The sequence below is a fragment of the Barbatula barbatula genome (genome assembly GCF_947034865.1).
Source record: "Barbatula barbatula genome assembly, chromosome: 8".
Classification (NCBI taxonomy): domain Eukaryota; kingdom Metazoa; phylum Chordata; class Actinopteri; order Cypriniformes; family Nemacheilidae; genus Barbatula; species Barbatula barbatula.
The window spans coordinates 1304752-1327895 of NC_136771.1; the positions used below are offsets into that span (position 1 = coordinate 1304752).

The 23144-nt window shown below is 39.6% G+C and overlaps 1 protein-coding gene across 2 annotated transcripts in view; it reads left to right on the plus strand.

The window, feature by feature from the left end:
- Positions 1-23144, plus strand: part of gpc5a (glypican 5a) — a 101131-nt gene that overhangs the window by 37158 nt on the left and 40829 nt on the right. For both annotated transcript variants that reach the window (XR_013787082.1, XM_079463355.1), the window contains exon 6: positions 15215-15335. Coding sequence is in view for 1 of the 2 variants with exons in the window: in XM_079463355.1 (XP_079319481.1) it covers positions 15215-15335 (121 nt within the window). In the remaining variant the exon portion in view is untranslated. The remainder of the gene's footprint in view (positions 1-15214; positions 15336-23144) is intronic.

Here is a 23144-nt window from a genome sequence, read left to right on the forward strand (position 1 = left end):
CCCTGCGGTTCTGCCCTGTTTACATGCCAGCTGCTCTCAGGAACGCAGAACTCCGTTTCTCTCATTAAATGGTCCGGCTGAAGCTCATAGATGAATGATGCGCTGCGCTCTCATCCAGCTCTTCCTGTAGGTACGTGTGTGCGTGTGTGTGTTTGATTTAAAGGAGCTCAAACGCTGTCACGCAAGGCCAAATGAAGCCACAGGTGATCCGAGCGCCATCGATCCGCTCACGAATGTGAAAAGCAGATTAACTGTTACTCTCAGAGAGATGCGGCTAGTCGCAGGAAAGAACCGACGGTTTGTGGTTTTCTTTCAAAGATGGAGGAACAGGGGGTTTGTGAAGTTAATGTTATTAGTTCTTTTGTAACCAAACGGATCACAACCATAGACTTGTGTAGACTGGATCTACATATTTTTTGTATCCACGTGAAAAAAAACGGTAGTATATTGTGAGTGTTTTGGTGTTTGTCTGTGCATGTATGTTATGTTGGGTGTGTGCGGGCAAGCGAACAGGTTGTGTGTCTGTTTTTTGTGTATGCGCACTGTGTGTGTGTGTGTGACCGAGAGTGGATCTCTTCATCTTCCGCGTGTCATGTGAGTGTGTGTGCTCTGTTTATTTTGTGTGTCTTGTGTGAATGAGAGTCTATCTATTTGCTCTTGACACTTTTTCTATTTTAAAAATTTAATGTTTTGTTTATAGTAAACATGTTTTCATTTACAGCTGCTTTGTAAAAAAGACAATTTTAAAAAGCGCTATATAAATAAAAGTTGAGTCGAGTATTTACCATAGTAAATCGTAGTAAAATTCCTTGCTACTTTAGTATTTACTACAGTGAGGTATACTACAGTACCTACTACAGTTTACAGTAGCAAAGTGTAGTGAATACTATAATATATGACAGTATACAACACGTTAGCGCAGTTTACCATAGTAAATACTACACATGATCAAATACTACAAGTATATTGCAGTTTTTTGTGTGCAAACTTAATGCGAAACAACAATATTTATCCTAAAGTGATAATCCACTGAAGTATCAGTTAAAGTTCTTTTCAAGACCAAAGATGACGCCGGTTTTACCGCAGTGTTCTGTAAACAATCATCATGACATTGGTTGGGTTCAGTGGTGTTTCTGTGAGTGTGTTTGTGTGACCACTCTCTTCTTCAGGCTCCAGTAATAGAATTCCTGTTCTCAATATATAACCGTCGACCTCGTGACCCGTCGACCCTCACCTACACCCGTGGGCTCATTTCACTCTCCGTCGTACCACCAGTCTGAATCTCACTCGCACACCCGGAGAGAAAACATCCCTCTTCCAAGAGCAACGTTTCTTCACATCAGAGTGCAGAAATCTGACCATCTGCACCAGAAACCGCGCTGACCTTACGTTATGTTAGAATAATGTTTTCTGAAACCGTAATGTAACACATCATTGTGTTCCAGCGAAAAGCAGAAAGCTGGAGAGAAATACGTCATTTTTGTGTCTTTGCTGGATTTCTATTAGGCAGAAACACTACAACCACTGAGCAGAAACCCTTAATGTGCCGACATTGTGTACAAAGAAATTCAATCACAAATACAAGATCATTTCTGTATTAGGCTGTTAGAATAGCACATTTATCATTTTCAGAGTTTTTACTTTGCTTAAATTTTGGTTTTCGGGGTCACATTAGAATACTTTATATAGACTAATTATATTGCTTATTTATTTAATTTGTATGTATTATTATTAATATTATTGTTTCTATAGCCTCTGCATGTTTAATTTTTATTGCAGTTTTTTTTTCGTTCATTTTTTCTATTTCAATGCCTTGTTCCAGTTTCTGTAAGTGTAGTTTAAGTCATAATATTTAGGCCTTCGTATTTTTTGATAGTCCTGTAAATTACATGAATAAAAATGTAAAAAGTTATTAAGAAAGTTATATTTAACAATAATGACAGATGGATGGAGCACAATGCAACAGAACACAACACGCATGCTTGAAGTTGAACTTGAAGTTTACTTGATTTCGAGAAACATTCAGACACTTTCATTTTGTTTCCGCAAGGACTTTTAAGTTATTCTGCTCAGGAGTAACATGAGAGGTTTTCAGTGGAGGGAACATTAGTCCTGACGTCCTCTCTCAGCAGTCGCATCCCAAACAGGTGGAAGACTCATCTCTCAGCGAGGCGTTTGCGTGATAATGTATTCATGCGTGGACCTTCAGCGTCTGCGCTTCATAGACTCTGGGTAATTAACAACGTCGTGTGTTATGTGTCCTGTAACGTAAGAGATGCGATCTTCACCGTAAAACCTCAGACACAAATCAAGTGTTAAACATACTGCCGTCACCTTCAAACTCCACTGAAGTCAAACCACCGCTGCTGTTCATTCAAACCCTTTTATTGAAGACAAACGCATGACGCTGGGGAATTCAGAAAGCTGTTTATTTGTAGATTTTGCCCGCGGCGATCATAATGTACACATCAATGCGCTGATGGCAGATGTTGAATCTTCATTACTATGAATGAGAGAAAATGTGCGAGTCAATTAGAGACCTATCGCCTGAAGTTATTCTGTTTCAGTGAGCAATGAAAACTCATATTTGGATGTCTGCAGTCAGCACTTTGTTTCTTTCGACATTAAGAGCGTAAGTGCTCGGTTCTCTACATGTGACTGTTTGAATCTAAACCTAAAATTGTAACAGAAGAACAGACTTGACAAATTTGAGTTCAGTTTGACACGTTGTTGACATCTCTTCTCAAACCCGCATAACGGACACATTTGCCAGACTTGTGTATCTATTTGCTTTGTTTATGATAATAAAGACTTTCATAAAGTTCAAGTGTTAAAGCTGTACATATTTCAATGCAGCGTTGACAATGAGATTAGTAAATTATTACTTTATGAAGTAACTTAACCAAAACAGAATGTCACAGATGCTCAGATGTATATTTTTTAGTTTACAGATTGAGAAAACCAATAAATCGGATATTGTAGCAAAACACATGCGTTGCTTCGCTATCTTAATTTTTAATAATAAAACCATAGAAATCCATCAAGGAGGTCCAGCACAGATATGAAGTTGTTTCTCTTGTATTTTTCAAGCTTGGATTTGCATGAAATTGCGTGCATCCGCGAGATAAGACGCCAGCTTTATATCACTTCCGTCACGCGTGGGCTCCACCAGGACATGCTTATTAAAAAGCAGGAGGCAGATGAGGACAGAAAGTTTCACCTTTTTCCACAATGCCCTTTGGAGTGACGGAGAAGATAAACGATCCTCTGTGCCGAGAGACTCCGACGCGTGTTCCTGTTTGCCAACCTGGCACCATCCTTATTTATCTTAACGTCTGGACGGTAAAACCTTTCATACGTGCGGGCCGTAGCATCCCGGAGGAACGTTTCAGCACTCTCAGGTTGTTTTTCTCCGCGAAGGAGATATAATGTAGTTCTTAGTAATGTTTTATTGAAGTATCAGCTTTGTTTTGAGATGATCCTGCCAACATTACTTAGATGAAAAACATCTAGAGTGTGTGTGAAGGTTTGATGAAGACCTGTCTGGAAGCTGAAAACATCCGAAGGTCATCAGTGTACTTGCAATGTTTGAGCACTTTAAAAAGAGAGCTGAAGGTTTGTAGATGCTAAAGTGGTTGCTAGGGCTTTCTGGGTTGCTAGGATGAAGGTCAGGTGGGCAGACTTGTATTGGTGGACAGATGGATGTAGATGGATAAATGAAGGGGTAGACATACAGACAGATGTGAAATGTATTTATCCTTTCGGTGTGTTATGTAAGGGATAATTCTCAGCTAGCCATGGAACCACCCGATGGGAAGTGGAAGGTTGTTGCCTCAGCAGAGAGCATCAAAATCCTTTAACGTACGGCTAGCTGTGGATTATTCCGCTTATACCGCGGTCATTTGTCAAGTTATTTTTTGCTTTTATTGATGTTTATAGTGTAATTTTAGATCAAACAGGTGATATGAGAGCTATTTTGTAGGGTTAGGGTATAATGTAATCAAACTGACTGGAGCTACCCGTGCGTTAAAGGATTTTACTGCACACCTTCCAGCCAATCAGAATCCAGTATTCAAACAGACCTATAGTACTACATTTCATTACACTGTACTTGTATATGTGTAATGACAATAAAGTTGAATCTAATCTAATCTAAAAATAGTTCATCAGCCTTTCAGTATCTGAAACGGAGTTATTCATATTTTTTATTACCGTTTTAAATGAACTTTTTTATGTCTTTTATTTTCATATTTTGATGTGCTTTTGTTATTTCTCCCCTATTAGTTTCTTATGTTGCCCTATAAGTTTAATGTATTTTTAATTCAACAGTTTTTCATTTATTTGAATAAAAAACTAAAATCTCAAAGTGATAAAAGTTTTGAACTCCGTCGTGCCACAATACCCTTAGCTGTTATAAAATGCACTGTAACCCACTGCTTCGCGGGGCTTATTGCTTTAATAAAACGGTTATTCCATCAAATAATATAGAATGTGGTCAGCCGTTATAAATCAGGGTATTTCGTAACGACTTAGAACTCTGATCAGCCAATCAGTTGTTTTATAATTATTTTTAATTGATACATTTACGGCCATAACTTAAGTTTTATAATTTTCTAATTTCACATTTTGTTCAAGTTTTTCAAAGATGTTGGTTGATATTTGAATTGATTTCAATTAACCTAGCTTTATGAAACTTTAATAATCTTGATGTGAATATGCTGTCAACAGCAGAAGTGATAAGCGGAGGCGAGCGGGAGCGGTGTGCTTTGACTTCAGGATGGCCCGTTGGTTGTTCAATTCATTAAGCGTGGGACCTCTCTCAAAGCAGCCCACTGGAAAATTACATTCAGTATCAATGGACAAACACGGAATGCTAATGGATTTGCTTCACCTTGGGTGAGAGAGAGTTTTACAGCTCGCTTTCATACTTGATTTACCCTCGTGTTCTCTTCGTATTGACTTAACCTCTGGATGGGCTCACAGACACTCCAGAATATCATTTTTATCACTTATCTGGCTCAGACGGATTGATGGATGGATTGGTAGACATATAGGTGGATAAATATGTGGATGGAATAGCCAAAATAGCAGACAGAGTTATTTTGCAAGTAAACAATCTCAACTTCTCTCGTTCTAGATAATTCCTGGTTTGTTATCTTTGATATTTAATGCGCCGTCCGCGGTTGAATCCAGCACAAAGAACAAACGCTGGAGACGTTCTCATCCATATGCATGTTGTGATAAGGCGGACAGAATCCGCTGCCAAAATACCCCACGTCCCCGCTGATCGTCCCCGTCAATCACCGGCCATCAGAAAAAATATCACGCTGTGATGAAAAGATCCTGCATCTTCTCCCGGGTGTGTCAGACCAGAGAAAGTGCATCAGATAATCTTACATCGGGATGATGTCACACTGTTTCCTGAAAGCCGGCTTTCTCTCATCTTGCGTTCTTGTTTTTCTCTCTTCCGCGTGACTCCGGGAACACTATCTGATGCTAAAGTCATTTAGATAAAGTGAATGTGAGTCTGTCTTCTCCTTCTCGACTGTGCAAATTGGATTACAGGGAATGCAGATGTGTGGAGACGGCAGGTGTTGAAGTTTGCTGAGGACAGACGTGATGCTGTCTGGATTTTATGACCTTTTGCTGAAATTCTGGTTTTAGATGAGCAGTGATTGTCTGTTATATACACGGGCTGGTTAAAGGTCTAGTTCAGCCAAATATCAAAATTATGTTTGTTTATATTCTAAACATGGCATTTGATTTCATTGGTTCTCACTTGTAGGCATGATTAGGACTTTTATTTTGATATACAGTACACTTTTACGCTGTGGTTGCTAGAATTTCACCGTCAAAAATACAATGTTATTGGTTCTTTGGGATTGCACCAACTGTACTGTATATTTCACATTTTGTATTGTCTTTTTTACGGTTCATAACCGTGTAATGAGATGTCATATTCTGCATTATTCTTCAAGAAGAAAGTCATATTCAGTCATGATGCCTTGTGGGCGAGTAAAACATGGGGACATTTTGTTTTGCCACTGAAATATCCCTTTAATATAAAAAATGTGACGGCATAAGTTTGAGACGTTTATGATAGAATGGTCATTTTTGGGTGAACTATTAAGTTTGTTATATCTTCGGACGAGTTTTATGTTTTATTTGTGTTTGGATGCTGGAAGAGCAGTTTAAACGAACATAAACGTGTTCGAACCCTCGAGTCGAGATCTTCTGAGGGGTTTAAAAGTGTCATACGACAGATTCGATTAACACTTGGTTTTTATATTTTTCTGGTAAATCGTGTGATGTTCTCACAGTGAGAGGCTGAAGAAGGTTTGGGTTTGCAGAAGATCACAGCTGTTTCATTTCACACAAGACCTGTAAGATCTCTGGAGCTCGGCACGCGTTAGGAGCTCAAGTACACGAGCCCGAGGAGGTGAAAGTCTTGAGTGCTGTCTTCCAGACACAGACGGACCCTGCTGAGGGCACTCGGATGATATTGAAGAATCTTAAAGGGAGCCGGAGCAGCCTGCGAGTCACGAGAGATTGAATAAAAACCCCCAAAGCCATCTGAGCTTAGAGAAATGAATGAAGCGCTGCGAAACGGAAACACACGGGTGGAAAGATTATTTGGTTATGTGACTGTATCTCAGCCGATCAGAATCGAGCATTTCACAGGGTTGAATATACACATTGCAGTTATATACTGTAGTCCTGACAGAAAAACTTCATCCGAAACATGAAATGCATATTATTTGAAATCTTTTTTAAGGGGGCAGTTCATCCAAACATAAGAATGAATTCATCATCTGCTCATCCTGATGTCATGTCAAACCTGGATGGGTTTCTTCATAACACAGCAGAGGATATCTGAAAGAATGAGGATAACCAAACAACACTGAACTCCATTGACTTCCATTGCATGAACACAAAACCACCGAGACATTTCTGGAAATATCCACTCGAGACTCAAGGGAAATAAATGATGACACAATTTTTAAGGAACGTTTTTATTTTTTGAATTTCAGCTTTCAGATCTGAAACGAGACGTTTTCATGTCTCTCGCTGTTTTCCATTTGCATAAACAAGGTTGTCGCAAATTTAGTCAAAGTATGCGCTCATGCCCACCGAGCCACTCCACCGGCCCACCAGCCGCCCTGAGAGAGAGAGAGGAGGTGATCAGTGTGTAATGAAGAGCAATTGCGTGAGTGTTTCCATGGTAACGGCCAGTCCCCGAAACCGCTCTGCACGTGAAAACGAGTCCGTTGAGATGCCACGTGGAAACATAAATACAGACGGCAGACGGGGGGAATCAGGCGGTCGAGCCACAGGACCACTGGACTATAAAATTGACTTGGAATCGATATGGGTGGTGCGAATCTCTGAGCAGGAGGGCATGAGAATCAAAATAGCGGGCACGCAGCGGTGAGGCGAGAGGGGCCGATTGGCTGCGATAGGGCCTGAATGCGACGTGCGGTATGCGCTTTGTTTTCCAGGTGGGAGCTCATGTCGCGTGACAATGACAATCGTGTTCAATCCACACGGGGCTTTTTAAAGAGGCGACGACTGTCAGACCCCGTCGCCCCGCGTCTGTTGAAGCGCTCATTACGCACAACACGAGTTGGAAAACCGACGCCGCGTCACGACGGGGGTCTTTCGGCACACGCGATGAGCTGTTGCGATTTCTGTCAGCTGTAGATTTCTGTTGGTGTTGTGATTGACATGCATGAGTCACCTTTAGCTCGCAAAAGCCACGGATGATCTCGATGACCTGACGGTTTCTGACACGAGGCTCAGCAGGACATTCTGTTGGGAAAGTCAAGACCGGTTCACGCAGACTCGTACCGGCAGTCTTTAAGTGTGCGGAAGGTGAATGATGAAACATTTCTGACAGAGCGAATTAAAGACGGGCCGGTCAAAGCGCACGAATGACACTGAGGAGAAAACAAGAGCGAGGGGAAAGGCAATCACCGCTGTTTACTCCACATCGATTGATGTCAGATGAGAATCAAGGTGTTATTGGAGATGTGGAGATGCTTGTTTGCCTCTGGAAATAGACCTGCCTCTTTTAAAGCAAGTCGTGTTATTGAAAGTAAATATTTATCTCTGCCATTTTTTATAACAAAAGAGCTTCATGCAAATGTGACACAAACATAAATCCTGTTTGTGAAGAGTTTACTTTAGGCCTCTGCGATTGAATTCACTTTTCTATTGGTGAATTAAGTCACTTTTCATTCTTTTCTGTTGGCAGACAATTTATTTTCCCGCTAAAGTGATGAACAAGAAGATTTTGGCCTTGATGATATAAAAGAGCGGATGCGGTGTGATGATAGAGATGTTTTATCATTTGATCAAGCCGATTCTCTTGAGAGAGAGAGAGAGTTATTAATCTACATTCTCCTGCATCACCGCTTCAGGTTTATGACGCTGTATAATACACTTACATCTCGCAGGCTTGTAATTGGACTGGGAAATTGCCAAGGAGATGCTTCTGATAAAACAACATCAATAAAAGCAGATTTCCTTGAGCTGAAAGGCCACAGAAGTGCAGAAAACTCTGATCATATCTGTGTCTTTGTGTCCTCGCTTGTACTCGCTAAGAGCCGGTGATTTGCGAGGGGATCAAGGAAAATAACTGCGTTCTGCCGTTCTGCTTTACATCTAAACCTGTCAGCAGGACCTTCTAGGATTTGTTTTGTCTCCTTTGATTTACAGAAGGCGGATGTGGGTGCTAAGACCGGAATCTTATATAACACATCATCATTGATGGAGTCGTTATGGTTGGAAATTCAATGTAGAAATGGCTTTCTTACTGTGAAAGTGGTGTCTAACAAACCCAACCATTTTTGATTTCATGGCGACACAACCGTTCCTTACATCTCCTAGTTGATACATCCTTCTTGGAAGTTGGAACGTGTCCATATTTGACCAAACCGTGGGTTGACAACAATACCTGTAGTATTGTTAAACTATAGACTCTTCTTTTTTGCATTTATAGCTTTATAAAAAGATCCATTAAGGTGTTTAATTATACAATTATTATTTTATAATTATTATAATCCTAGAAAAGATTTGTTTATAACTATTCACCACTTAGTGTTCAACTACGGATATAAGTGGTGAATATTTATAATAATTATAAAATAATAATTTTATAATGTTCACCTTTATGAAGCTTTTTATAAAACTATAAATGCTAACAAAAAGATATATATTTTAAAATGAAAAAGTGTGCATTGTTTAACTACACATATATATTATATACATATATAATCTTTTAGCATTTACAACAAAAAAAACATTATTATTTTATAATTATATAAATTCTAATAAATTAATATATACGTGTTTTAATTTTTTATATATATCCATGAATTGAAATGGTGATTTGTACCAGATATATTTAAATCGGTTGTGATCTCAATTTTCACATCACGTTTTTTCATGATATTGATGTAGAACATTTGCCGCTTGACACGTTTCTATCCGAGTCCGACTGTAATCGAGAAGCATTACATATACACGGATAAGTAAGATATATAATGCTACTACACATCTGCTGACCCCAGGTCAGGATTTTGGTCTTTTCAGGTCCATATCTGCTCAGGTACTGTACTTTACTCACAGCGGGTGACGCTTTTGCCAGGGGTCGCCGACTCGAGTTGCCGGAGCGAAGAGCCGAGCGAGGATTATGTACGATGGATATTGACCTTTTGAAATACACAGAAAGCCCACAGCTTTCTCCACCGAGCGCCCGTGCCTGTTGGCTAATGCCACAGTTTGCCTCTGGCACAGATCAATAGACGTTTATGGCTCGGGGGTTCTCATTGATTGGAACGCAGAAGTTGCGGTTAAATGGACCAGCGCGCTTCGTCTTTGTCCTGGCCTTCCTCGTCACATCGTGAACGTGATCCGCCGTGCCGCTGTATTTAATCAGCATATATTCATGTTTGTTTGGACGCGGCGATGAGATTCAGAGCGGCAGTCAAGCTTCTTAACGGAGGAGGCGGGTTTCTTCAGCGCCCGTCATTTTAACTTCCCGTTTCCTTTCACAGCCGCTGCTCTCAATCTCAACCGTTATGTATTTTAATTAACATCTCTGTCTTGTTGAATTCACGCAGTCGAACACGGGTACAGTTAGATTGCTGTGTTTCCTCAGGGGTCCCGGGGGGCCCTCAAGACGTCACAGATGAGAAGGGATGATGGGGAAACAGCTGCTGGAGCGATTCGCTTGATTTCGTCCTCGCCAAAATGAGCGCAAATCATTATTATATCATCTTCAGTCATGATGAGCGGGACAGAAAAGGTCTGATGTGGGTCTGATCCGCTCGCAGTCTGTCATGATTGGAGATCACAGGTGGGTTCGTGGTCGAGTTGAGGAGTGCAGACCTGTGGGGAACGTGGCGCGGGGCCTTCTCTTAAAGGGACAGTTTATCCAAAAGTCATCATTTAGTCAAACCTGTATGCGGTTCTTTCTTCTGCAAAACATAAAAGATGTTTTGAAGTGACCAAGCAACAGTGAACCCCACTGTATGATCATAAAACCGCATTTCTGAAAATACCATATATTGTGTTTCACAGAGAAAAATGTCATATACAGGTTTACTACTATATGAGGGAGAATAAATGATGATAGAAATGTGTTTTGTTGGGGTAAATCGCCATAAACACTGATTATGTTCTGAATTACGGGCACATGTTGATATTTATTAAAGGGATGGTTCTTCCAAAAATGACAATTCTGCCACCATTGAATCGCCCTCTTGTCATGTCAAACCTGAGTTTCTTTCTTTCACAGAACACAACATAAGTGACGGCAGCCATTGACTTGCATTGGTTTTGTGTCCATACAATAGAAGTCAATGGGTGCCAGTGCTGTTCGGTTATCAGCATTCTTCAAATATCTTCTTTTGTGTTCTGAGGAAGAAAGAAAGTCACACAGATCGGAATGACGAGAGGATGAGTAGATGATGCCAGAATTTTCATTTTTGGGTGAACTGTCCCTTTAAATTGAAGAATGTTTGTTTATACAAATGAGTAATTTCCCTTATTGAGGAAACAATTGTCTGACGATTCACTTTTAGCAGAAAGCCGTTCACGAGATCATTATGTCGGGATTATGAGGAACAGATCTGAAAAGTTAAACGAGACGCCGTTCCAAATGATGCCCTGATGAACAGGTATTACTGCAGAGTATGTTCGGCACATCTGGAGTCTTAGTGCGTCTCAGCTGTGAAATGAAAATAAAACTTCGGTCCTGCAGGCAGGTGATGAAACACCGTCAAATCTCTTTGCCAAAGCCACAGATTTTGGGATCCATCTCCTCTTTGAACAGAAGCTGATATTGCCCTCCTCCATTGTGAACCTTCTGCCGGCCTCATGTGTAAGAGGGGTATTTAAACAAGAATCCACTCGAGGCTTCACATTACTGCGGTTTTACCGCGATTACAGGCTGTTTTTGAGCACAGCGTGACATACCTGAAACTCGACGTCTGCAATGTGTGACCTTGTAGCTTTCGTCAAATGTCAGTAACGATATGATCAAAATGATCGACAATTACTGTACCGACACATGCTGTTGTAGTTAGTGTTTGAAAAGGTGAAAAACAACTCGGGGCCCTTTACCGTTGCCAAGCAACTCTCCGTCTTAATATGGAGTTCATTTGATGTCAGTCTGATGTTGTGGATGGTGAATTTTTAACTATTGATGATGTCATATGCTATTTAGCATATTCATATGCATAGTGATATTCAAAACCCTGATGATAGATAACGTGTTACAGTAGTTCTAGACATATGATATTATTGTAAATAATTCTGCACACGCTGATAGACCGTTTCATTTGACTTTTGTGTTGGCTAGTAACTATTTAATATCAATTTTTATTATTATTTAACTGTATAATGATCTTATTAAATAAACAATTTGTTAAATATTGTCACTGTAATGCAGATTAACAGCAAATATACACAATTTGCTTAATTTAAGAAACATTTATCAGCTTTTCAAAACAAATTCCGAGACTTGATAGCAAAGTTCATCCACATGCTGTTTTGAATGACGTTTTCCGCATTTCTTCTTTTGTAGTTTTTTTGACGGTCTGCAAACCAACTTCCTTTGCTTCTTCCGCTTTACGAGACTGTTGGTGAACAATCCCGCAGATGGCGGAAAGTTAGTATAGAACAAAGCGTGCCCATTTCGAAAATGTATATCATTGGTCAGTTTTGACTTTATGCTTGAAGCCAATACGTTTAACAGTGTAAAGAAGTCAGAATGCAAGAAATAGCATTTAACCCCATCTTTAATGTATCGCAAACAGCGAAGTGGATACCGTGATAATACCGCAACAGCGAACGGCAGTTTCTATGATAACCGTGAAGTGAAAATCTGATACCGTGACTAGTTGCAATATAGTGAAATGTTCAACTTTACACATTTTCTGTTTCGAGACCAAATCTTAGACATCAACTGTATATGATAAAACCATTTGTTCTACCGTCGAAGTTGAGCTTTGTCCAGAATGTCTAGATTTGTCACATATTGCTTATTTTGGAAATAAAAGGTTACTAAATGAGTCGGAAAGCCCTGTGGCCTTAATGGCAATGGTATTTTGCAATGTGGCTCAACCAATCCGTTTTTTTATTGCAAATCTGTGTTTTTGAGGCAGATGTAATGATTTTTCGTTCTGAAACTGTATGTCTCTGATAGTAAGCATCACAGTTCTGTTTCTCGTGAAGTGTGCGCTTCAGATGCAGTGCATTGCTGTTGAGTAAATTTATAAAGTTTCATAATTAATCTCTTGAAAAACAGAATCCTGCTAGTGTGATTAAACGCCCACATAGACCCATCCTTCAGAGAGAGTTTCAGAAACATGTTGATGATGTGGTCATGATAGACATGTACAGCACAAGATCAGATGTCAGTCTGTCCATCTCTCTTTCAAGCTTGACTCCGATTCGCACTGGTTTTTATTTGATCACTCGACACCTTTTAAAATCTGCTCCTTGGTACCCTGCGTGACTTTTTGTTAGGTGAGTGTTTTATGGAACATTGGTGGGATGTGGACAGAGAAGCGACGGAGACACGGTGAAGGATGAGTTTTAAATGAAGCGAGTGATCTTTGTTCTCCGTTGTAGGTGGAGTTGTGTTTTTTGAAGGCGGATTTTCTCCAGCGCATTTTAAATCATGTTTACAAGTGACCCGTGTGCCGTTAGTTCAGCGTCGCCCGACCACAGTTGTGTGTTAAATGAAAGCAAGGCCTTTGAAGCGTTTATGTGCTTCACAGACTGAACAATGATCAATGCTGTGTTTCACAGACATTCATCTGCTTTGGTTGTCTACATGTATCGATATCTTATATTGAGAAGATGCCGACTATGATCATACTGTAGATACTTCAAGGGATTCATGCAACGGCTGACTTTTTTAAGGCTGCACCTGCCACCGTCGTTTTTTGTATGTTTACGAAGGTTTGAGAAATAAGTAAAACGCTGAATTTGTTTATTTCTGTCTTGCATTTTCCGCACACAAAACGCAGAAGGAGCAAAGTGTTTATTTCCAGAGCATTTATATTCCGCTGAAGGTGCGCGTCTGGCTCGGAGAGGCCTGTCACGAGCGAGAGCGTTGGAAGGTGCTAGAATGTTTAAGTGACAGCAGTGAGCTAAGACGCCTCTTTATGTCTTAAGCTGGAATCAAAGCAGAGGAGACGAGAGCTCACTTCTCCTGTGAGGAGCTTTTTGTCTCCAGACAGACTCACGGCTCAAGTGTGCCGGTTCTCCGGCTGCCTGACATATAAAAGATGAAACCACCAGCGTCTCGGCATCACATATACAGTATAGTTATATATCTAACATGCAGTGTTGGGCAAGTGCATATTCAATGGGGTATTTAGATTAATTTACAATGTGCTCTCTCATAAATGTATTTAAAGACTTTATTACCTGATATATCCTACATCAACCTCGACTACAATTGATTCAAGGACGGACATGAAATGGCTTATTTAATTCATTCAAATAAATAACTTCATTAATTATTCTTATGAACTGACCAAAGTATACAAATGTGAGACGCATACATTTTAAAGTTAGACTTATCATTTTTATGTCATTTCCACTATTGTTTACATTACACAGTATTTAGTTCAGTTACATCATAAGTAGCTGTAATTCAATTATAGAAGAAATGAGAGTAATCCCTTACTTTACTTTTTAAAGGGAAAAGTCATTACATTAAAGAAACTTATTACTTAGTTACTGAATTATTATCACACAGCCTTAAAACATCACGTCGTGTCTAGTAAATAAAGAGAGAAAAGTTTTGTATTCCATCCTCAAGTTTAGTTTTTCATTATTTGGACTTGATTTTGAAACTCACGTCTGCAGTACTGATTTACTATTATTATTATTATTATTATTATTGGTTATTTGTGTATACTGGTAGTAACCTTGACATTAATCGCTTTCTATTCTATAATATATTGTATACTTTTCCTGTTTTTGTGATTTCTATATTATTATTATTATTTGTTCTTTATTGTCTGTGTGTTTTATGTAAACAAAACAAATAAATATATGAAAGCACAAGGAAGCAACTTGCATAACATATATATATTATATACTTGACTGTATAATGACTTATGACGTGTCTTTTTTTACCTCTTTAGAGACACAAATATGTTTTACGATGTAGTAGGTTTTACTATCAAATGTTTTTGAATACTAGTGACTCACACTTGTTAATATTATATAACTCATGGAAGTGTTTTCTACAGACGGAGAGGTCTGCGTTCTTGCATGTTTATGGCGTTTTTTGGCATAAAGATATTGTTTATTGGCTATAAACAAGACTCATCCGATTACCGGGACACAGATTTTTTTATTCATTTATACGTTTTCCCCATCTGTTTGAAGACTTTACTTTTTATGTCCTCCTCAAGGTGAGACGCGGCTGGTTTTACCGATGGTGTAAAATGTATTCACCCATAAAGAATTGTAATGTTTCATGTCATTTGTCAGCAGGTTTTTCTCTGCACTGGTGCATCTTATCACCAGCACATCTATTCTCTTCTCTTCACATAAACTCTAATCCGTCTCTTAGCTCACAGACTTTGCTTTTGAGTTATTCGTCTTGTCTCTGGTCTTTATGCTTTGGTCTTTTGTTGTAGGCGTTCTTCACTCACAGTGACCGATCCTCTCTGTTGTCTTTCAGCTACACTCTCCGAGTCGTTGGCAACGGGATTAAAGCTCAAGCAGAAAACCCGGAAGTGAAAGTGAAGGAGGTGGATCCGGTGATCAGTCAAGTCATCGATAAACTCAAGCACATCAATCAAGTAAGAAATCACATGATACACAGTCAGTCTGAACCCGTTTCTTAGGACCGTCATTGAGGTTTGATATTTTCTGAACAGAAAAATATGGATTTGGTTGCGGAACTGATCTCACACAGATCTGCACAAAACTGAATCTGTGTGTTTGTCGTTATAGTCAACTACAAAATATTTGCTTTACAAGACGTTGCTTTTGGTAAGCATCTCACTTTATTCTGGAAAGAATCTGGACATTTTTGGTACTGGATCATTGATAGCTTAACACGACCAAATTTGCCATATTTACACTTTTCTCAATTTTTCTGATTTGTTTTTTGTCACATTTGCTATCAAGTTGTGCATTTTGAAAGTCAACTTTTCCAATGGCTACTTTTGAATGTTCATTTAATATCTGATCTGCAACTAAAAAAATGAAGATAGATTTAAGAAATGAATTTTAAAATAAATCTTAAAATAATAGTTTTATATATACACAAATATATAAACAGTATTTAAGTATTGATTTATTTATAATATAAAATATCATGAAAGAGATTTATTTTCATTGTTAGTTTTCTTGTGTAATGTGCTTTTTTCAGGGTTATGGACGTGACACAACAATGCTCATAGAATCTATTTGTTATGAATATATTGAACCATCTGTTTACGTTTTAGTAAACCCTTGTTGATAGAGTCTTAACAACAATGTCAGTATATGCCCAAGTTTTTTATTTTAAAAAAGGGAAATAAACATGCGTAATGGATTTGACAAAATAAGGACGCGTCTTTGGAGACATCACACTTTGTAGGATTTCTATGAAATCAAATGCACAATCTTGAAGCAATAATACCCAAATGAAAGCAGAAGTGATGCCTCTTTGTAGAACATCAAATAGTTACTTTATTTTTATTTTATGAGGAATATATAGCGGATGTGATAATCATGAAAATGGCTCTTACCTGACTATGGGAAATCATGCAGTAAAAATAAATCAACTTGAAGAGAGATCTCACATGGGTATTTAAACAACCAAATGTTGATATCTGTGCTGTTTCCATTGTAAAACCCTTGGTAAAACCTTAATTTCTTCATGGTAAGGTTGACATTTTCACAGAATTGCCCTTTTACACCATTATTTGTCAAGTATCCAGATATATTTTGCTCTTTATTTCGTCATTGCTGTGTGACCGTCAATCACAGTCAGTGGTGTTTGAGTGAAGTTTGTGAAACTATTAAGAGTTTCATATGTTGTCATCTGTTTACCGGCACATAAATCAGTTTGTTGCTTCTTAATGTAAAATATAATTAGGCTGTAACGCAGTGTGTTATCTTCTGTGCTCGGTGTTTTTCGTGATTTCATTAGAACGTTGAAGGAATGGTGTAAACGGAGGAGAAATCTTTAATGTTTCAGCACAGATTTCAGGAGAAGTGTAAGCGTAGCGCCACATGTTGTGACGTTCATTGAACGATTTGTTTATGTGATTATAATGGTGTTAGCAGTCTCAGTACGGAACAGGGTAGAAGCTGGAAACGCTGACTCACACTTTAATGCCTTTGTTTGATTAATACAATTGAAGGAAATACGTTTATGCTTCTTTTCAAATCCCACCTTTGTGCAAAAAACACGTCACAACGGAACACTTAGAGACCAAAAATCAATGGAAACATATTTAAAAATCCATTTTCAGCCTTAACGTGTTCACATTTCTGCTGAAGCCGTTCCATCCTCTGGCAAAATCAATGATGTTTTAGCGTTCTGAAGCGGCGTCCCGACGGTCTGATGGTCCTGCAGCGACGGCTTCAATAGATCGCGTTCCCCTCTTTACTGTTAAAAAAGAGCAAATCCATTTCGAGACAGTCTGACATGTTCTGGTGCTTTTTTACAGGAGAAATCTCATAATGGCTTATAGCCGTGTTGAAATACATTTCATTGGCAATTCATTTATGCTAATCAGAGGCTAATTCGTAGGATCTCATTCAGATGTTTTTTTGTACGGTGTGCTTCAGCTGGTTTAAGTGTGGACCTCGATTTAGTGAGATTCACATCATATGAATTCGTGCATAATCACCCCCTGGTACTTTTTGTCACACGATCAGATTTGTTAAACGGGGACATTGAAACATGTCTCTTCTCTTGGACGACGAGGCTGTAGGTTTATTTCTTCAAGGTTCCTTGTTATGTTCCTGATTGAAATATCTTGCGGTATGGAGGAAAAGAGGAGCAGGTTTTCTATATGGAGTCTGAATCATTGGTCGACCTGTGTCCTCTCTGATAACACCACACGGTGTTCTCTGTAATGATGTCGCTAACTGGAACACGTAGAGGACATTTGCTGGGAATTTGAACGTGAAGTCACCGGTCCTCAGAGAAATCTTGCTGTGGGACTCCAGGCACATGATGTCCGGAGAGCAATCTGAGCCTTGATGAATGATTCAGAGAGAACGCAGTCTGCTTTTGAAATAGATGAATATGGTCATATGGAATATGGTTTAAATGAGGTTATGTGATGGAACCTCTTCCACGAGTGTTGATAGAAATGATATCAGTGGTAATTTGGACACGGAGAGACTCGTACTTGAATGTGTGGACTGTAAAAAAAACTGTAATAAAAAAATGTATTAACATAGTTGAATCAGAATGTCTTGCCCACGTATATCATACTTGTGTGTGTCTGCTTTGCTTTGCTTTGCCCAGAGCATCTCATGAATGACAGCGTCTCATTGTGCTAAAGAATACAATTGTCTTCTCTGTTGAAGATCTCTTCTTGTAATGTAAACTTTACTGTCGCTCTTCTTACACCGATTTTAATCTTGACATCTTTTTAAAGATGCTGTTTGGAGTATGAAGTCATTCCCAACCCGTTATATTACTGCGAGGCATTTCCTAGCAGAAACACAGGACTTTTACCGGGCGTGCAGACTGGAAAACATATTTCAGATCCAGAACTGAACGGTGGATTCAGAGAGTTTTCACACAGCCCAGTTAGATTATATGCTCCGTGTTTTCTCTTGTTATTATGTTTGGATGGGGAAATTACGACGGCAGGCTTTTATCATTGAAATAACATGGGCAGATGAATGCGTTTTAATAAGTCTGTTTTCATTTGAAATTGACTGGGGCGCATTAGAAAGCCTTTCATAAAGTGATATCCTAAGAAGACGAAACAATTTGAAGAAAAGAGCCATTTCCTTAAGGTAACAATTTTCACAATTATATTCAGTGCCACTTATTTTATTTTTTACAACAAATCACCATTCAGGTCATATTGTATCTGTGCACGTCACGACTTCTTATTTTTGCGAGTTTCTTTATGTCTCAGTTTCTTTCTTCATGCACATCGGACTTCAGAGGGTTTGAATATGTGTGATCTTCATCTTTCTGTGGTGTTGGGCCGCAAGAGTTCCCAGCAGGCCGAGCGGCGGTTGAGGTCGTCTCTGTTGACCTCTGTGCTGGAATTGACGTGTAATTCACATCTTTTACTTGATGCGTAGTATGAGGATGAAAAGATGAGTATTTACACGTTGTGTGTGTGTTTATCACCGCGGGAGATCAGACAGTGATGTAGCGTATGCATTTATTTGACACATTATGTAATGATCGGAAATTCATCATGTGTTATACAATGTAACTCTTTTAAACTGAATGGAAGAAATTAGTTTTGAGCACCTATTGACAGAGTTTTCTTCACTCTTTAGCCCGTTCACAAAATCGGTGTGATTTTTGGCACAATAACAGGATCATTTATTATTTGGTACATGTATCGCAGTTTGTTCTGTGAACTGAAGACGAGTTGGAGAAAGTTCAAGCTGTCAGGAAACTCGCACAAGTGGACGGTCCGATAAGGCTTCCCATTTATATGTAAATGAAAATGTGACCCAATCAATTTCCTTCATTGGAATGAAGACTCTTGGCCCTGTGAGGAAGCATCGATTTAACTCCAGACCTGGACAAAAGCACCTCATGACCACTTCAGTTCAGTCCCATAACTTTTACGTGATCACGTGATCTGTTTTACAGTACAGGATATGACATCATTCAGAGTAAATCAAATAGTTAATTTCACATGAATGAAAACTATTTAAGGAATAACTGTATACCCTCAACCTTTATATATATATATTGCTCCCTGAACTCTTTGCGATCGAACTGCAGGACCCATTCAACAAATTGTTTAAACAATACAATTATTATTCAGTAAAATAATGGTACAAATTAACTTGAACTCAAATGAATTAAAATAGAGCGTCTATAGATAAGACTTTTGGTACGTACAGTAAATTAACGGGCTCAGCTCGGTGTGATGGTTTACATACCGATGATTTACAATTTTTACGTTTCATAATTATGGGCTCTTTGTGCTTTCTTTAATTGTTTTTATAAAGCGTCAGTTGTTCAGCCAATGAAACATCGAACCACATTTTCCTTAATTTTATAGAAAGGTGGTATGACTAAATCGAGCCCACAATTTATAAATTGAGGGAACAAATGTATAAATTCTGCTCATAAATTAGTAAATCATGTGTGCGATTTATTACATTTAGTGAACAAAGTTGTAAACCGTGTGCGTAGTTTACTTTTGACCTCATGTGTCGGGCTCTGTACACTTTAACATATATCATTTGCTTCATTTAGATTTTAATTCTCTGGGTTGGTGTTTTGTTTCTGGTATTAATATTGGGAGTATTGATTGCATGTTTAACCTTGAATAAAACCCCCGTAAAAAAACCATTGTATGTGGAGAACAGTGTTGTGCGGTTTACATTGTCTGCTGTGACCGAACACAACAGTGTCTGTCTTTCCATTATTACACGCCGTTCCAAATCAAGCCGTCGGTGGGTAACCTTTCTTACTCCGGTGTTTCTGCATTGAAATACTGAGCAGTGAAACTCTCTTTCCCATAGATTGAATTATTTACTATTCATTGACTTTACTGCCTGCTGTTTGCTTGTGAATTATTGATACCCGCCCATTTCAGGTTCAAGGCATTAGATGGTGAAAACATGCCCCCTCCCGCATCACTGACACCACACGCAGATCCAAACAAATCTTCATTTGCGGTGCGTCTGAAATGCACGAACGCACACAGAGAAAGGCTATTAAGATGTCAGAGCGTGTCAGACCTGAAGCCAAAACAGCGCTAGTTTTCCCGCGTCTGGGATGCAGAGTGCTAGTTAGTATTTAGAGCCGTTTGGAGCACTTCCTAGGGCTTATTCTCAAAGTTCACTAAAGGGCTTTTAATTCTGCGTCGAGTGAAACGGAGATACATGAGTGATGGCTGTGGCTTTACCAAGGTCAATCCCAATCATATTGATCGAGTTCATTATCCAGCTCAATCACACAGCATCACTGTTTGATCCGTGTGTGGTCTCCATGGAGACGGCGATACCAAAGCCATGCACCTGAGACCACGACAGTGTGTGACGTTTAATCAAAAACATGTTTAAACTAACATAAAAAAGGCCAAATCTTCAGATATTAAATAGATTGTTGTCTTTACTTTCGTGTAGGAGAAGCCGAAGTGCACATACTTCGAAACAAATGTATAGGATAATGCAATGTAAGTCGCTTTGGATACATATGCGTAAATGCTAAATGCGTTTATATAGTACACTACACCTTACTAAACTATACTGTGCTATACCATACTATACTACACAACATAACACTACACTATACTACCCTACATCTCACTATGCTGAGCTATAAAATTATAATAATGATACATTTTTGTCAATGGTTATAGTAAAAGTGCACATTTGTGTTGTATGCATACGTGTATTGGTTCTTTAAGAGAGACGTACAGTATAAGTGATGTCATGAGACAGTATAAACCCTGGAGTGACAGAGACAGATAAACATGAAGACAGCTACAGTATCTCACACGACACAGGTCCTTCTGTGGATCTTCACTCCTGTTCATTTATTCTGGATCAATTTTATTGAGTTTCATCAAGTGAGCACCAGTGTGCCAGAGACGCTGACCTGGCAACGGCTGCAGGATGGCAGATGCAGGATTCTGATTGGCAGCTGGGCCATTCCACAGTCGTCCACGGTGACAGAACATTGGCTTCGGTTCCAGAGAGCGCCGTCCAAAATCATGTTAGTGCAGCAGAGATAACTGGGTCTGTACGGACTTCAATTGACTCTTACAGCTGAAGTGATGATGGATACAGATGTAGAGAAAGAGACAGAGAGAGAGAGAGAGAGAGAGACAGAGAGAGAGACAGAGAGAGAGACAGAGAGAGAGACAGAGAGAGAGACAGAGAGAGAGACAGAGAGAGAGACAGAGAGAGAGACAGAGAGAGAGACATAGAGAGAGACAGAGAGAGAGACAGAGAGAGAGACAGAGAGAGAGACAGAGAGAGAGACAGAGAGAGAGACAGAGAGAGAGACATAGAGAGAGACAGAGAGAGAGAGAGAGAGAGAGAGAGAGAGAGAGAGGAGAGAGAGAGAGACAGAGAGAGAGACATAGAGAGAGACAGAGAGAGAGACAGAGAGAGAGATAGAGAGATAGAGAGACAGAGAGAGAGAGAGAGAGAGAGAGATAGAGAGAGAGAGAGAGAGAGAGAGAGAGAGAGAGAGAGAGAGAGAGAGAGAGAGAGACAGAGAGACAGAGAGACAGAGAGAGAGAGAGAGAGAGAGAGAGAGAGAGACAGAGAGAGACAGAGAGAGACAGAGAGAGAGAGTGTCGTGGTGTGTGTATATATTTGGATATCACGGTACAGTGATGTTTGTTTAGTGAAGTCCAGTTCAAGATTGAAATAAATATGAATTGATCTGTATTTTAGTGCACTACGACAAGATCATGTACTTGTATTTTAGTCTCCCTCACATATTAATGAAACCTCTCGTGATGTGAAGTCGATGGCTTGAATTTTGAATAGTTGACGTTGTGAGGTTGGCAGGAGTGAATGTTGACGTAGTGATGTGCTGATGGTGTTTGTACACACAGAGGACACACCGATGCTCAGTACGACCTTTACTCTATTGATAACTCTGTATGTCCCGTGTGGGTAAATATGGGCCAGACAGCTGTCTTCAGTCCATCAGCGCTACACGACCTTGTGTTCAGGACACAAGAGATGGACCATCTGGAGTCCAGTACATCTATAAACAATGAGACGTGAGCGCTGTCTCCTGCACATCACACTTTACTGGATTATCATTACGCATGCAGAAATCAACAAAGATTCAATCTTTATCCTCCGGTTTAGGTGCATTGTGTCCAGGAGTTTTTGGATTGGCTAGATTGAGTTAGTGCATTTTCAACTGATACACTGAAAAATAAATCTGTAAAGAACCCGGAAATGTTCTGTACACTGGAAAAAACTGAAATATACCGTAAAATATTTGTTTTCCTGTAAATAATTTAGGACAGGCTATGAGGATATACATACCGTATAAAAAAAATAAAAATTTTCTTGTAAATTTGATGTCTTTTTCTGTAATTTTGTCGTTTTTTTACCATCCATCCATCCATTTTCTACCGCTTATCCGGGGCCGGGTCGCGGGGGCAGCAGTCTAAGCAGAGATGCCCAGACATCCCTCACCCTAGACAATTCCTCCAGCTCTTCCGGGGGGACACCGAGGCGTTCCCAGGCCAGCCGGGAGACATAGTCCCACCAGCGTGTCCTAGGTCTTCCGCGGGGTCTCCTCCCGGTCGGACGGGCCCGGAACACCTTCCGGGGAAGGCGTCCAGTAGGCATCCGTAACAGATGCCCAAGCCACCTCAGCTGACCCCTCTCGATGTGGAGGAGCAGTGGCTCTACTCCGAGCTCCTCCCGGGTGACCGAGCTTCTCAACCTATCTCTAAGGGATCGCCCAGCCACCC